Raw genomic sequence first — 16733 nt, 5'->3', positions numbered from 1 at the left:
TACCTTGATGTCAGTGCAATTATTCGTGATTTACACTGGACTGAGGAGATGCGATAGTAGCAGCTTGTCGCAGACAACAGGGGATCCAGAGGAGAAGGTGTTTGCACAAGCAGTGTCAAGACTGTGTGACAAGACAGAAATGAGGCAAGCGTAGCACAAAGAGGTGACGGGGAGGGGAGTTCCTAAAGACGTGGGCTTCCTTTTCATAATTTATTGTCAGTTGAGCTTCTGTTTTTATACAACTGCTAATGTGGTGATTGGTGTAGGTGTTTTTCCGCGCCCCTCCCGCCCCAGCTGAAATATTTTTAACCAAACATGATACTGTTTTTAATTTACTCAGCTTTAGGCTTCTATGGATTCAGTGCACCGGGTCAAGAACTGGCCATGTTTCTGTACAATGCCTCTAACTGAATTAAATCCTATATGAATGAAGTAGAATGGCTAACCACTATGCCGTTTTATAACATGTACAGTGAAGTAAACACGAGGCTGCAGAACAGGAAGCGTTGGAGCAGAAATTGTGTAGACCTATACACTGCAAACATCCAGTCTAACTATTGTACTTATAAACAGCTTATTCGGAAACTAGTTCAATAGAAAGGAATTGCCCCCAAATTCAAGGGCTGACATAGCCGTTGGGCTTTTTTTTCCAGAGGCTTTAAGTAACGTCTAGTTGTGAACTTGCACTGAGCTTCAGATATTCCTGAAGGAGCTGAACCACTCCTGCACATACACCCTCCTATGTCTTGGCTGCAGCTGAAATTACTTGAGAACGAGATGTGCTAAACTACAGACAGTGGAACTTTCAACTTATCAACTTTCCAGAACAGAAAAAGTTGCTTAAAAAGAGAGAGAAAAAACTAAGAAGTTGGTCGCAGTCCAAAAGAGCCTGATTACCAAAAGCGTATGTATTAACGAGTTAGTAAACCCAGCTCAGACAAGCTTGTAATAATATTAGATGAATTATGTAGTGGCCATACAAAGGACAGTGTTTCCCAGAAGGGAGCACATCCCAAGTCCTGCACTTCTATGACAGAACTGGGTGTGCACATTAATCTTGGCATATGACTTTAAAACCCTGATGCAGCGAGGCACCTGAGCACATGCTTGACTTTAAACCAGTGCGTATTCCCAATGAAGTCAGTGGCACTGTTTACACGCTTAAAGTTGAGTATGTGGTTAAGTGTTTTACTAGATCAGGGCCTAAACGCCCAGCCTCCTGGCTGAGAGGCAAAATTGGACTGAACACAACTGAGGCCCGGTCTACAGTAGCAAATTAGGTCAGTATAACTATGTGAAAAATCCACATCCCTGAGTGACGCAGCTAAACCAACCTAACCCACGGTGCAGACAGCGCAAGGCCGATGGGAGAATTCCCATCATTCAGTCCTGATGTAATGTTATTAAGTCAGTGGAGTTACAGCAAAGATGAATTTGTGCTCACGTACCCATGGGTTAGCTTGCATATCTTTATTCTGATAAACTGTGTGGACAAGTGATTAGCCGCTTATTACCAATAAACACTTCTGACTGTGAAAACTATTTGTAGATTATCCATTCACTTAATGGCCATATGCGACTTCGTGAAAGTTCCAGTTTTGTTGCCTTGAACTGTCTCTTCAGATCTCTGCGGTGTCTCTCTTGACAGTGAACACGTGATGTATTGGTGCTGTTTGCTTTTAAGATAGCAGTTAAAACACGCTAGTCTTTAAAATGCATCCTCTGGCTGCTGGAAAGGACAAGGAATTTGCTGTTCCCCTGCTGAGCCTACTAAATTGTGTGTGTTTGGGAGAAGGGCAGGGGATGTTCTTACTACACCTCTACCCCGATATAACGTGACCCGATATATTATATATTATTGCCCTTATATAAATCCATGGTACGCCCACATCTCGAATACTGTGTACAGATGTGGTCTCCTCACCTCAAAAAAGATATTCTAGCACTAGAAAAGGTTCAGAAAAGGGCAACTAAAATGATTAGGGGTTTAGAGAGGGTCCCATACGAGGAAAGATTAAAGAGGCTAGGACTCTTCAGCTTGGAAAAGAGAAGACTAAGGGGGGACATGATAGAGGTATATAAAATCATGAGTGATGTTGAGAAAGTGGATAAGGAAAAGTTATTTACTTATTCCCATAATACAAGAACTAGGGGTCACCAAATGAAATTAATAGGCAGCAGGTTTAAAACAAATAAAAGGAAGTTCTTCTTCACGCAGCGCACAGTCAACTTGTGGAACTCCTTACCTGAGGAGGTTGTGAAGGCTAGGACTATAACAATGTTTAAAAGGGGACTGTATAAATTCATGGTGGCTAAGTCCATAAATGGCTATTAGCCAGAATGGGTAAGAATGGTGTCCCTAGCCTCTGTTCGTCAGAGGATGGAGATGGATGGCAGGAGAGAGATCACTTGATCATTGCCTGTTAGATTCACTCCCTCTGGGGCACCTCGCATTGGCCACTGTCGGTAGACAGATACTGGGCTAGATGGACCTTTGGTCTGACCCGGTACGGCCTCTCTTATGTTCTTATGTTCTATCACAAATTCAGATATAACGTGGTAAAGCAGCGCTCCAGGGGGGCGGGGCTGTGCGCTCCGGCGGATTAAAGCAAGTTCGATATAATGCGGTTTCACCTATAACGCGGTAAGATTTTTTTGGCTCCCGAGGACAGCGTTACATCGGGGTAGAGGTGTACTCCCAGCTTCCTGGCTTCTGCCAGATGTGTCTCTGGGCAGGGTTCTCTGATACACAACCTCTGTTCCATGTTTTGGGTCCTTTTCTCCCATGAATAGTTCCTGTTGCTGATTGTGCTGCTGCTCATACAGCAGCAGAGTGACACTGATGTGATTCTTTGTTCTGACTTGCAACTCTAAGTAGCAGTGTGAAACTGACCACATCCTTGTTAATCTCACTCTGCTTCTTTTTTTTGTGAGGTGGGAGGGGGAGCAGCAGAAGCACTGTTATAGTTTGCAGATTCAGGAAGCCTTCTCTGCACTGGCTGGCACTGGAGGGTTATCTTCCAGCCAGCGAGGTTAGAAATGTCATCGTTTTCAACAATGAAGATTTAATTCTGCAGAAGTAGATGGTTTAGACTGCCCACTTGACATGGCACGTTTATTACTCACGGCTGGTGAATTGGCGAGTGAATTATTAAAGCCCTGACAATTTTCATGGAGGACCCAATTCTCATTATAACTAACGGCATGATTTCTAAAGTGCACTAACATGTAGCACGTTAATTGGTCCGTGCAGATCCTGCTGATGTGCGCTAAAGGTTCCTTCCTGCTGTTGCAAACAGCACTATGTTAAAGCACACCAGCAGGGTTTACACAGACCAGTTAATGCACAATATGTTAGCTTGCTTTCGAAATCACACCCTTTTAGAGCATATCACACACCCTAGCTTGTAGTTAATCCCCAAGGCTGCTTAAAGTGGGTGTAAACTACATTTACCCTCAGCTTTAAACCCCTTCACATTTACAGAATGGTGTGACTCAAGGATCAGGCCCTTTAAGTATAATTGTCTTGTTGTCCTCCAAAATCAGACAGCTGATCAGACCTGGCGATGTATTTCCTATCCTCGACTAGTGAATGCATGTTATGTCACCACGAGTGGTGGTGTTTATATTGAGGCAGCATCCAAAGACTCCAGTCAGTATCAAGGCCCTAGCGTGCGATAATCTGTATGGACACGCATAGGGTGGCATGATCTCTGCACTCAAGAACTTACAGTTTAAAAAGAGATGGGGGCCAGATTGATCAGAATGGTGATGGGCACAGGTCTCGTTAGCTCCATTTCTTTTTATTTTCTTAAAATGATACATAATGCAACATTTTCTTTTCCCTTGTGTGCAGGAAAAAACGAAGAAGTTAGTTTGTTGAGGAATGGAAATCCCCTAATTTTCTGAAATTTTAGCTTATGTATAAAGTTTGTGGCATAAGCTTCCAGGTCTGATATTTACCATCCTACCATCCCCTCCACTTCAGTGGGAGCCTGTGCCCCTGTATTTAGGCTGGGATACATGAGCTGCATGTACGTCTATGTTCCACGAGTGGGGACAGGGCTGGAGGGAATGTGGTTAAAGGGAATAGCCAGTCTCTGCTTGATTCTACATTCTGGGCTGTGGGAAAATGTGTGTTTGTGGGGCAGCTGGCAGTGAGGGAATTCCCTGGAAGCAAGGCCTTTATGTTCAGGGGAAAACAGGGCTCTGTATTTGGCATGAAACTCTGGAAATAGAAAAGATGACATCAGCTCCTTGAATCTCTCCCCTGCATGCAACTATATCAAGAACGTTTACAGTTTGAATTTGTTGTATGTCAGCAGAGTACTTATTCAAGCACAGTCCTATTCAAGGATGGCCTTATATAGTAATTATTTCAGGTTTACTTGTGTGCAGTGAGTTTGTAAATAATGAATTTGCAGCACAAAGTCCTTTGGCTTCATCATCCTGAGCCAGGAAAGAACGGAATTCAAAGTTACGGGTTGTCTTTTGTCAATAGCATCGCAGTGTTGCCGACCTATTGCGCTTTATATCGTGCCCGAGTTTTCCACAACAAGTGTGGTTAAGAATAGATTTTTCAAAAAGGGGAATGAAACTATTGATCGGTTCATTTGCACGTTACATTTTTTCAGGTAAATTGGAGCAGTGGGCAAAAATGCAAAAACACAGTTCAAGTCATTCACTATGGGGCAAATCCTGCCCATCCTCCTTGGTCTGAGAGAATCTCAGATGGAGCAAAACCATCATGGTTCAGCTGTGGGAGGAAGTTTCAATAAGCGCTCTGTGTTGGCCAAACTCCGCTCCCTGTGGAGTCTGTGGTAAAACTCCCATCGACTTGAATGGGAGTAGAGTAGGCCAATGCTGAGTGCTTTGGAAAATCCTACCCTATGGGAAGTGGGAGGAGGATTTGGGTGAACTGCTCAAGGCCTGTGTCGGGGTTCCCTGTGTGGGGAGGTGCAGGAGTGTTTAGATGTGGGACAAGTGAGGGCCAGTAAAGGTGTGGGAGCTCTGTCAGTGGGTCTGCTGCTAGCAGATCCTCTGTCCATTGATATCCCATATGGCGGGGGGCTACTACAGGTTCTGGCCTTCAATGAGAGCCCTGCAGGGAGCTCTGCAGCCTGGCATGTGGGGGAGGATGTATTTCTTAAGGGGCTGAGGCAAAGCCCATTGAAATCAATGGCAGTAATTGGGGTTTGACTCAGGTCCCCAGTGCATACCTAACAATGGATGGGGCACCAAGGAGACAAAGGAGCAAACATAGTTTGGATCAAAGAGTTTGACAGTATTTAGATATTTTTTTTTTTAAAAAAAGGAAAGGGATGCGCATTTTAGTGAAATGTAGGTGCGCTTTGTTGACTTCTATGAAATAACATTGCAGAAGGAAGAAGAACAGAGTTAACCAGAAAAAAAGAGTGGGGGGCCGGAGAGAGAAAGGGGAAAAGAAAGGATAAGACATTCCCGTACATCCTTTTAAGGTGCAAAAATCTCTCTCTCCCGAGTGTGACAGGATTAATGTAGCTTGCCTATCTTTGAAGACATTTTCTTTTTTCCATTATGATGGCTCGGTCCAGTTGCCTTATTGTTAGTTGAGCAGCCCAATGAAGACAATGGCACTGCTCATGTTCCTGGGTATGACTAGCGGGATTTGCCCCATTACCTGGATGATACTTCTGACTTCCACTCTGTGGGAGATGGAGAATCTGGCCCTGTGTGTAAGTATTGCTGTGAAGGAATGTCCAGATTTCTGGTCACATGGGAGAATTGAGCAGGAAGGGAAAACTTATTTTTGAGGAAAGACAATAGGCTGATGGATCTGTTTCCAGTGAGGTCCCATATGTTTCTAATATCAAATGATTACAGGGTGGTTTTTTTTTTGTAATTCTGCTCCTGTGAAGTGATTGTTGCTCCACAGAAGGAATTTCAGGGATGATACGGTAGATTTCTGTAATGCTGTTACTTTTTTCAGTATAGGCCATTAGGGACTGAAGATTTTTGAAGGTTGGGCGCAGCCTCGTTTGAATGTCATAGAGACAGCAAGGTTAAGGACCTTTACACTGCAAGTCAAAGCAAGCCAGGCAGGTTTTATTCTTTCGGAAACCACTTGACCTTCATATCGAGAGTTAAGAAATACAATTGAGGAATCATGCACACCCAGGCCCTGGTCTTTGCCAAGAACTTTTGAAGCTCTCGTGGAAGAATTGGGGCTTTCTCAAGCCAAGTGAAAGAAAAGAATAGTTTAAGTTATGGAAATTTTGTGTCAAGGCAACTGTTTATTTTTAATGACAGTATTTAAAAAAAAAATCTTTTCACACTTGGAGTCAGATTGTCCCAGCAGGACATCTACTGTTGGAATTGTGAAATAACTGGTGCCAAGAGGATGAATATAGCCTGAACTCTTTATTTACATTCATTTTTTGTGCCTCAGATCTAATAAATCTCTCTAAGCTGTATCTTATCCAGATCTGCTTTTGTGCTTTTCGGTTGTAAGAAAAAAGGGAAATTGGCACATGCAAATATGTTGTAATTGTTCCTGCTCGGTACTGGATCTGGAGATGCAGCAATAGAAACCACCAACAAGCAGGGTGGAGTAATAAAAACAAAACATAAAGGGAGGAAAAGGAGACGTGAGAGAGGGAATTATTCCACCTTAAAGATGCCACACACATAAGCACACAAACAGAATCTTGACAAATTGCTATAGGCTGGGATTTTCAAAAGTGCAATGTGTTTACCTGTTCTGTTCATTCCCTCTGGGGCACCTGGCATTGGCCATTGTCTGAAGACAGGATACTGGGCTTGATGGACGTTTGGTCTGACCCAGTAGTTCTTATGTGTTGGCCTAACTCTTCTCCCACTGAAGTTTCTGGTAACGATCCCATTCACTCTTCTGAGAGCAGAGTTAGGCCAATGCTGAGCACTTTCGAAGGTCCCACCTGTAGTAGCGAAGGCCCCAATCCTGCAAACAGTTACACATGTGTTTAACTTTAAGCGGCTGAATAGTCCAATTGACTTACGGTAAATAGGCCTACTCATGAGAGGCCTTATTAGAAAAAACAGTGCTTTTATTGTGAATTTGTAACTGAAGGAATACCATGCTCTATTTAATTTCCTCACATTTTTAAAAAGGAAAATGGGAAAAATGCCCATACTTAATAATATTCCCATTTAAATGGTCTCCATCTTTTCAAGTCGACACCTGGGTGAGGTGAGCAGAGTTAGTAGGAGGCAGAATGGAGATGAATGGTGTTGGAAGCGTTCACACGCTTGCTGCTGCTATTGTGGGACCAAATATGTTTTTAATTTGATGGCTCTGTATTGGAAGAAGAAAAAAAGAGACCCAGATTCTTCCCTGCGCAACAGTCACTTTACACTGCATCACCATTGCAAAGCGTGAAAGCCAGGGCAGCCAGCATAGAAGGATCACCAGTGATGAGACTCTTCTGATGGTGTAGAGCCAACGTTGCATTTCCTGCGTCACTCTGCCTGCCTGCAGCCAGTTTAGTGGGTGTGGCTGGGGCTTTGGTGTGCTCTGACAATCCTTGGCTGTTGTAACAGGTCTCTTAGGACCCTTGGCAGCTGGCGTAAGCTAGAGCAGCTTTTTGGCTGCTGTAATGAATATTAATCATTGAACAAAACTGGAGGTCTTCCTTGCCAAATGTACTGTTACACAACTGTGAAACCCAATTAAAATGTATATTGGATTTAAGAGGATGAGATTAACTGGCTACACACTGAGAAAATTACTACATAGTATGGCTGAGTGAAGATGGCACCAGACTAGGATTCAGGATGGCTGGGTTCAATCCCTCGTCAGGCAGAACTTGGGCAGGTTATTTAATCTACCTTGTGCCCCCGTTGCGTCTCTGGTACCTGGGGATGGTACCTCCCTACCTCACAGGGCTGTTGTGAGGTGCTTAGATACTGTAGTAACGAGGGCCAAGAGTATAGGTTTATTCCTTGCAACATATGAACACGTTGGAGGCTCGATATGCTGCTCCCCTTCCATGACTGTAATCCTGCTTAGCCTGGCAGAACCAGCTTGTGCTTCTGACCGACTTACTCTTGCTGTTTCCACTTAATCTGCCATTGAGTGGTCAAAAAAAAAAATTGGGTGTTGAGGAGACTGTATCTGAATGACATCCACCTGACTCATGCAATGTAGTGGTATTGGTCCCAGCATATTAGATAGACTTGTTCAGGTCAAGAAGAGCTTTGTATAAACTCGTCTCTCTCTCACCAACAGAAGGTGGTCCAATAAAAGATATTACCAAATCCGCGTGACTTGGCAGGCTTGCTGTATGCTGTCACAAAACCTCCCCTTTAAAGTTGGACCCACATCAGAGCTAGGTTTATGATTCAGTTAAACATAGGGTCAAAGACTCAATACCTTGGACTCTTTTGTGATCTTTTGGCTGCCTATGGATGGATGGGCCCGGTGCCTGCTCATGAGCTGGCCGGGGCTTTGTCTCATGGAATAAGAAGTAGGGGTTGGTCTACACTGAAAAGTTATGTTGGCATAGCTACCTTTCTCTGGGGTGTGAGACCTAGCCCTCTGTAGAGACAGCAGTAGGCAGATGGAAGAATTCACCTCTCAGGGAGGTGCACTACCTTCAGCAAAGAGAGAGCCCCTCCTGTTGTTACAGTAAGTGTCTACACTGCTGTAGCATTTTAAGTGTAGATGGACGTAGACTAGGCAACAGTGGGTTTATATGGCTGGACTGTAAAGAACTTCCAGGACCATTTCCTGCAAAATAAATATCTGTGGCTGCCAGAGATACTGGAATAGTGTCTCGTGCTCCTTGACACGGGAGCACAGTGGTTGATACCACTGGGAAGTGAACTTTTCAAGCCCTCGCCACGTGGTCAAGAAAGGTTGGTTGCGATGCTGTTTTTGTATGTGCCAAAAGAGAGAGAGAAAAAAGTTTGTCCTTCCTGAGATAAAACCCAGTGTGTGGCAAATAGCCAGGAAGGTTATGTGTGTCCTTTTCACAAACAGGCAAAATGAACTGTTGATCTCTCATGATCCACAGCCTTTGAATGATGATATTTGGAGCTCAGGCAGAAATAAGGAGTAAAAATGTTGAAATTTGTCTCAATGTGGCTGAATGTTCTCTTTGAACATGCTCACTGGGGTGATTTTTTTGTCATCCTTTCAGGGCATGTAGGAAAACCTGTGTTTCCATATCTGTCCACCTTTAAGCCTGCCTGTTTGTGACAAAAGGAATCAAAATGTGTGACAATGACCAGCATGCGTAATACCTGTGTTTTGTTTGCATGTCATGCCAGAATTGCCAGAACATCCTGGTTTTTATAAAACCTGCTTTAAGGATGCTTTTTTCATGGTATGAATTAAATAAACATTTTAAAAAAGAAGACTGGAAAATCAGATTCCATGATGGAAGGAGCGCTGTTCCTGGGTCATCAGTAGTGTTTGAACCTGTATCCGTCACATGCTAGCACTGATCTCTACCACCTGAGTTAAAGGAGAACAATTACCCGCTTGTGGACCAGCTACAAATATTTTGACAGCATCTCACACAAGTATTTGCTAGACATTAGTGGAATGCTGGAGATTGGGAATCTTGGGTTCTGAGCTTGACTCTGGCAGGGGGAGTGTTGTCTAATGGTTAACATGGTAGTTGCAGACAGCCTTGTAACAGGATAGCCAGACTTGCTTTAGATATGCCATGTGATTCAGTTGGGTAAGACTGGGGTCTGTTATAGTAGAAGCCTGGGTTCTAGTCCTTGCTCTGGTTTAATGATCTTGTTTAGCCTGGTCAGTCAACTTATTTGTAAAATGGGGAATGGTCCTTATCCTAGAAGTGAGTCACACACAAAGCATTAGTTAATGAAAAGGACTCTGAGATGCACAGAAATATCAAAGAGCAGTCAGTAGAGGTGAGATCAGAAACTGTGGTCTTCTGGCTGCCAGCTGAGTGCACCTTCCCCTAGGTTTAAGAGCATTCTGTAGGGGAATCATTCTCTCCCTCATCTTTGGGTGAGCATTGGTTGATCTGCTGGTGTAGCAGAAAAGGCTGCCTGATTCAGCTGAAATGCAAAATGTCCCATCAAATCCAGTACACTTGAGATCGCTGGGCATTCCTGTTCTGCGTTACATGGGGACTAATGCCAAAACTTGGTATATGTGCTTTGACACTGACTCAAAGCCCATTGAAAGAATCCCATTGATTTCACTGGGCTTTGGATCATGCACTTTTGGATTGTACATTAGGATTAGGGTCCATGGGAAATAAATTTAGGAAGCTACACAGAAATTCCAAGGCCATAACCAGACATTAATATTTGTTCTGAATAGAGTCCAAAGTTAACATATTAGTCCCTGTGGTACAATGCTTAGGAAACAGAACAGAATAAACAGGTGTGTAAGAATTTGCAAGATCAGGTCCTTATTTTTATTGTAGAAACATCCATTGTGTTCTCACAGTGCAGACGCATGTGAAATCTGTACATTTTAAAAAATATATGCATGTGACAGGGGACCCACTGCTCCCATCCCCAAAGGTTGGGGAAGAAAAGGCCTCTCTTCCCAGTGAACTCCCTTTTCTCTGGGCCTGTCAGACTTTTTCTCTCGTCTGCTTCTTCCCCCACTGCACTTTCTTCCTGTGCTCTTTGACCCAGTCTCCTTGTTAATGGGCCAGTTAGCTCATTAGCTACCCAATCACGATCTGATACGGTAATCAGGAACGCCTCTCCTTAATCAGGCCCTCCCTGTGGCCTAATTGGTTTAAACAGTGACCAGAGTGCTGGCTGAGTTGCTGATTCCCAGCACTCTGTCCCATTGCATTTGTGAAAAACATGTGCATTGTTCATTCTGGTCTCACTGGTTGGTGTGATCTCAGTTTCTGATGTTGTCTTTAGAAAGCTGATTCGTATTTTGATATTCTCTCCTCTCCCCAATAGATACTGAAGCAGTCATGCACAGAGATTTTATATTTGGAACCATCAAGTGTCTGCGTGGGAGGTAAGTTATTAGAAATGGAAAATAATATACAAATAATTATGATAGTGCTGTTGTCCGCTTTGTGTAAAATGTGTAGCTAAAACTCCACTAGACAGAAAAGGAATTAAGGAAAGATTGGGTTCTTCCTTCTCCCTCCCCGTTTGGAGGGTTGTTCTCTAACTCCTCCTCTTGCAGCCTAGAATAAATGCAGTGGAAAAATTTTGAGGGATGGACAGACAGCTCCCACTCTCAATCCGGTGTCTGGCAACTCCATATTGTCCAGTGAATGACAAACTGAGCACTGTTGTTGTTACCATTATCAGTAGTTATTTGTACTGAGATAGTATCTAGGAGTCTAGTCATGGACTAGACTCTGTACAAACACACTGTAGTCATAGTCCAGAAACTCATGTGGCAATACATTGCACGTTCTCTGAACCACCATGCTGGTCTCAAAGCCATGCATTTTACTACCCAACTTTCCACCTTAAAGGTATACACAGTTTTCCATAAATGAAATGGATCACGTTACATTTCAAGTCACAGAAATATGTTACAGTAAACAAATACTGTAACTGTCCAATGAGGGAGTTATTTTTTCAGAAGTTAAAAATAGTCACAAAACTATTTGTTTATCTGATATTCACTATGTATGGTGAATGAAGTTGAATTAGAGATGGGCTTATAAATTCTGTGAAACCTTGAAATTAGTCAAACGAAATCAGAATTACAGTAAATCAGTTTCCTTCACTAAGGGACTAGCAGAATCTGTCATGGAAGCTATACTGTTGCTCTTGCATTCAGGGTAATGATATATTCACATGTAACTCCATGTACAGCTGCTATGATCATTTTGATTTTTAAAGTCCTGATAAGTGTAATCACATACATTCATAATAATTTTTACCATGCCATGGACATGGACTTTCAACTTTTTTCCATATGATTCTGAAAACAGCGATTTGCTGATTTAGAGTCATAGACTTTAAGGTCAGAAGGGACCATTATGATGTATTACTAGAAGAAATATATGTTAAAATGCTAGAGAAGAATTACACAAAATTGCAGCCCAGACTTGAAAGGCCGTGCAAGTGTTGATTTCCCCTGAGTTTGACCCATTCTGAATTTTTTTTTCTTTGCCTCTTTCTGATTTCACAATCCACACATGCTTTGCATTCATGCAAAATGAGGTTATTGCAAAATCTTTTTATTTTGTTGTTTTGTAAAAAAAAAAAAGATTACAAAAGTTACTGGATTCAGAGCAATGGTTTAAATAAATAAAGACTCTTTAGTCACTCAAAGAGAACGTCACGATCACCATCCAGTTTTCAGAACAAATTCAAGCCAGCCAATATCTGATGCTCTCAAAGGGCCTGATGCAAAGTGCACTGTAGTCAACAGGAGTCTTTCCACTGACTCCAAAGAGTTTTGTATCAGACCCATCTACCATCTATTGCAGTAGCTTAATAAGAGCCTGTAGGCTTGCTGTGCTTTACATAATATCTCGTTTGTGGGGCTGAGACCCATGGAGTTGACCTTTCCATTGCAGAGCAGAAGGATATGGCCTCACCTTACTTGCTAGTTGGGCATATGCATTTCAAAGACCTTTACGCATAGAAACAAAACTACTCTCTCACTGCAGATGGCTCTCTCTAGGTGAAATGTGAGGCACATTGGGGCACTGTAGCAAGGTGGCATGAGTAGGTTTGCGGTGTTACTGCCTGTTTTGTAGCTAGATGACTTGAGACTCGACTGGTATAAACCTGGCTCCTGCCACACCCGCTAAAGGCTGATAATTTTGCATTTTCAGAGGAGTTTCATGTTGTCCTCAGAGGCAGTGGCTTCACACTGGGCAGAAGACAAGAGAGTGTTATTTGCACCTACCAGATAAATGGCACAACCATTAGTAAGTATCAAAGTCTAAGGTAAACTGCAATGAATCCAGGATAAATCGCCACAAGTGTCTGCCATAGACATTTATTTTTACTGCTGTGAATTTTCTCTGTCGCTTCTCTATTTTATGCAAATCGAAAGGGAGGAGGGATGAAGTGAAATAATAAAGGCGGGAACTGGGATGGCTCAGAGGACTGGTAATGGGATATAAGTGTTTTTGCCTCTTGTCAGTGACTTGAATCCAGTCCAGGTTGGTATTAGCCACAGGCTGTTGTTAATGTCTGGCCGTCCAGCAGCCTGTAGGAAATGAGTTGGTGGTGTCAGTCTAGCTCCTAATGGGCAGGTCAAACATAGGAGAAAACATCACCACAACTTGCATTGATTGGCAATCCTTTCTTGGCTCTCTCAGCAGAGAGGCCAAGGAATGGGCCCACATTCTCAGCCCAAGAGATGGTTGTTCCAGGTCACACTTGAGTTACATTGGTGGCTTGTGGTGTCATTGTCAAAGTGTCACCTGTTTGAGGTACAGAGAAGGAAATCCAGTTCCTTATAAAAAACACTGGCCATCCCTGCCTGGCAGTGGAACCGCTGTGGTTCTGCTCAAGGAGGTGGCTAAGCCACACGGCTCATGCAGGAAATGCATGCCCCTTTTGGCCCAGGGTCCAGCATAAAAGTACTAGCTTTATTAGTATAAGCACCAGTATAAAAGTACTTATTCCAGTTCAGGAAGTGGACTAAGCTATACCAGAGTAAGGCACCTTTACGCTGATGTAATAGTGTTCACACTAGGGCTTTTACTGCTATAGCTATTTTGATTATAACCAAAAAAATAAATAAAATCACACACAACTGAAATAATGATGCTGATAAAACTTTTAAGTGTAGACCAGGCCTAAGAAAAGCAACAAGAGAGAGGAAAAAGGGTTTTGCAAAATGTATTAGTGCATTCAAGTTTTAACTGATTGTACATCAGGATAGACCTGCATGGGTTATGTAATAATAATTATATAATAATTATGGGTTATAATAATTATTTCACTTTTGATGGTAAGAAGTAATGTGAGCATTGTAGTGCAAATATTTTGCACACGTGAGAGTACATAATAAGATTAACAGAATGGTATGAAAATTATTTTAACATTGCCAGAATTTGTGTAAAAATAATTGACATAAGTGACCTGCTGGAGCTTTGCTGTGAAATTCCCAATAATTATAGCAAATAATTAGATCTGTGCATGGAAGTTCTGCTTAGCAATTTGAAAAATGAACTCCATACAGCCATAAGGTGTGGATAGCAGTGGCTTAATGTGCTAGTTTCACCTCTAGGATCTGTGTATAAAAAAGGTGATTGCAGATAAAAACACCTTTCTATGTACCCTTTTCAGTTCCAAGGGAACAGTTTTCTACATTATATTTTTTGCTTTTATTAATATTCATAATTAGCCAGATCCTACAGTGTTTAGTTCTTACTCAGGCAAAACTCCAGTTGACTTCAGTGGGTGTGATGCCTGAGTGAAGGACTGCAGGAGCTGATCCATAGTCAGACGAGCTCTTAATGAGAGAGAGTGCAGAGTTTATTCTACACAGCTCTTACAAACTTCAGTTAAACAAATTATAAGGGAAAGAGAATGTAAATTTTCAGGAAAACACTCAGGGCCTAATTCTTTGTTGCCCTTCATCGTGTGCGGTCATTTGCACCAGTGCAAAGGAAATGTAAAAGGCTTCTGTTTTGATTCAGTAATGTTTTTCACCCACTTTGTACTGGTACAAATGACTACAAGCTGGGCCCTCCTAGTAAACATCTGCTCTTTTTGATGTTCGGGAACCAAAGTGAATAGCTAATGGATTTTGCATCTGAAGAAGTGAGGTTTTTTACCCACGAAAGCTTATGCCCAAATAAATCGGTTAGTCTTTAAGGTGCCACCGGACTCCTTGTTGTTTTTGCGGATACAGACTAACACGGCTACCCCCTGATCCTTGCCTTAAGAAGTAAATATCCTTAAAAATAAACCGTGATTGCAAAATGAGTGAAGAGTGGGCGTATAGAATAAATCACAAGGATTTTGAGTAGTTTCTAATTTATACAGTGCACTTACTTTCCCCCAGATTCCTATCTTACTGTACACAAATGTGGTTCCATCACATTTGTTCCACTCTTCAGGATATGAGGTCCTGATCATGTGCGTTTGTTAAAGATCTCACAGAACAGTTTGTAAGAGTAAATGTACTATCCCAGGTGGTCTGGCTAAAGTCAAATTGGGTAATTACATTCTGTCTATATAAATTGTCCTTCAATTTCAACTGAACATGACATTCTGACTTCCTGTCATTAGCTTGTGCTGATTTGCTCTGACTGTACAGTGTAAATAAGTTGCTGTGATCTAGGTCAGAAGTGGCTACAATTCAGAGGAGGGTGGAGTAATTCTTGCACATATGGCTACAGTATTCTGGTAAAACTCAATTATCCAGATGGCTCGGGGAACATTTGAAGCATTTAGATCATTGTAGTTGCAGAGGAACAAAATTGACTTTATTTATTCTTTATACACATTTCAGATTTGGGAGAAATATCTGAAGGTTTTGGAAATATGAGTACTTTGGATGTGGATATTGGCATCTACATGTAGACAGCTTCCTAGTGGTTAGGACTCCGGTGTTCTATTCCTGTCTCTGCCACTGACTTGTTCTGTGACCACAGGCAATTCACTTAACTTCTCCATGTCTCTGTTTACCCATTTAAAATAGCAATAATATTACAGACTTTCCTCTGTTTTAGCATGTATTACTAATAATGCTGCTACCAACATGCAATGGCAGAAGTGCCACTGACACGTAACATCAGATGCTGTTAGCTTTTCTAGAATTATAGGCCAGTAACATTAGGCACTAGAGGCCTGATTCTCTGATGCACTGCATCTTGTTTGGTCATTTACACTAGTGCAAAGTGGATGCAAAACACTACTAAACCAGAATGATAGTATTTTACACCAACTTTGCCTTGGTGTAAATACCAACACCAGATACCGGAGTGGCTTGGTGGTGTGCTGCATGGTGCTGCCACGTTGCCAGGGGCAGGGTAGGTTTATATCAGAACACAAGCAGAAGAGAACGACAAAACCCTAACATGAACTGAAGATGCTTTGAGCATGGGCAGCAAGAAGAGGAGGAAGGCAGTCCCATGAAGGGTACTGGGTGGGTTTCCTCCTCCCAGTAAACTCCCGCTACTCGTAAGCCTAATGAAAGGGGATGAGACGATACACTTGAGTCAGTGTTGATCAGGGTGAATAGTCGTGATAGAACTGAGCCCTGTTTGTGTGGCACACACCCCGTCTTCCTACGTTGGGGTTGCCTGTAGGAATGACCTTGGGGCAAACAATAATTTTGTAGGTTTGTTTGGTTTTAGATGTTAGATTTGGCAGGTTTGTTTTCTAACGTTTGTAGAGAATTATTACCAAATGCTGAAACGAAGTGTAGCTGTAATACTACTGCTGCTAAACTATTAAATGTAACCTTAAGACAAAAGCATATGGCCATGTGTGAAGCCTGCCCCCCGCCCTCCCTTTGCAGCTAGCCCCAGTTCTGGCATGAACAGTTGGTGCAGAACGTACCACATCCAGATGTAATGTGCATCTCCCGCGACCTAGCAACAGCTTCCTCAACCCTCTCTAAGCCATTTGCATATCTGGCTTTATTTATCTACAGGATGGAGTTGCCTCAGAGCTTACTCCCGCAGATAGGTGATTTCCTGATTATGTGCTGAGTTGTGTCTTTAAGGCGCAGTGCCAGAACATTCCAGCCCAGGGTGAGTTATGAGAGGGACTTTGCCTCCAGGTGTCAGGCTTCCTCCCAGAGTCCTGTGGTACACATGATGGGAGAG

The 16733-nt window shown here is 42.6% G+C and overlaps 1 protein-coding gene across 4 annotated transcripts in view; it reads left to right on the top strand.

The window, feature by feature from the left end:
- Positions 1-16733, top strand: part of ANTXR2 (ANTXR cell adhesion molecule 2) — a 195318-nt gene that overhangs the window by 56805 nt on the left and 121780 nt on the right. For all 4 annotated transcript variants that reach the window (XM_045018805.1, XM_045018803.1, XM_045018802.1 and 1 more), the window contains exons 8-9: positions 10924-10984; positions 12774-12869. In XM_045018805.1, coding sequence (XP_044874740.1) covers positions 10924-10984; positions 12774-12869 — 157 coding nt within the window. The remainder of the gene's footprint in view (positions 1-10923; positions 10985-12773; positions 12870-16733) is intronic.

The sequence above is a fragment of the Mauremys mutica genome, chromosome 5, assembly GCF_020497125.1.
Source record: "Mauremys mutica isolate MM-2020 ecotype Southern chromosome 5, ASM2049712v1, whole genome shotgun sequence".
Classification (NCBI taxonomy): Eukaryota; Metazoa; Chordata; order Testudines; family Geoemydidae; genus Mauremys; species Mauremys mutica.
The sequence above is the reverse complement of the archived record's forward strand: the minus strand, read 5'-3'. Positions and strand labels throughout refer to the sequence as shown.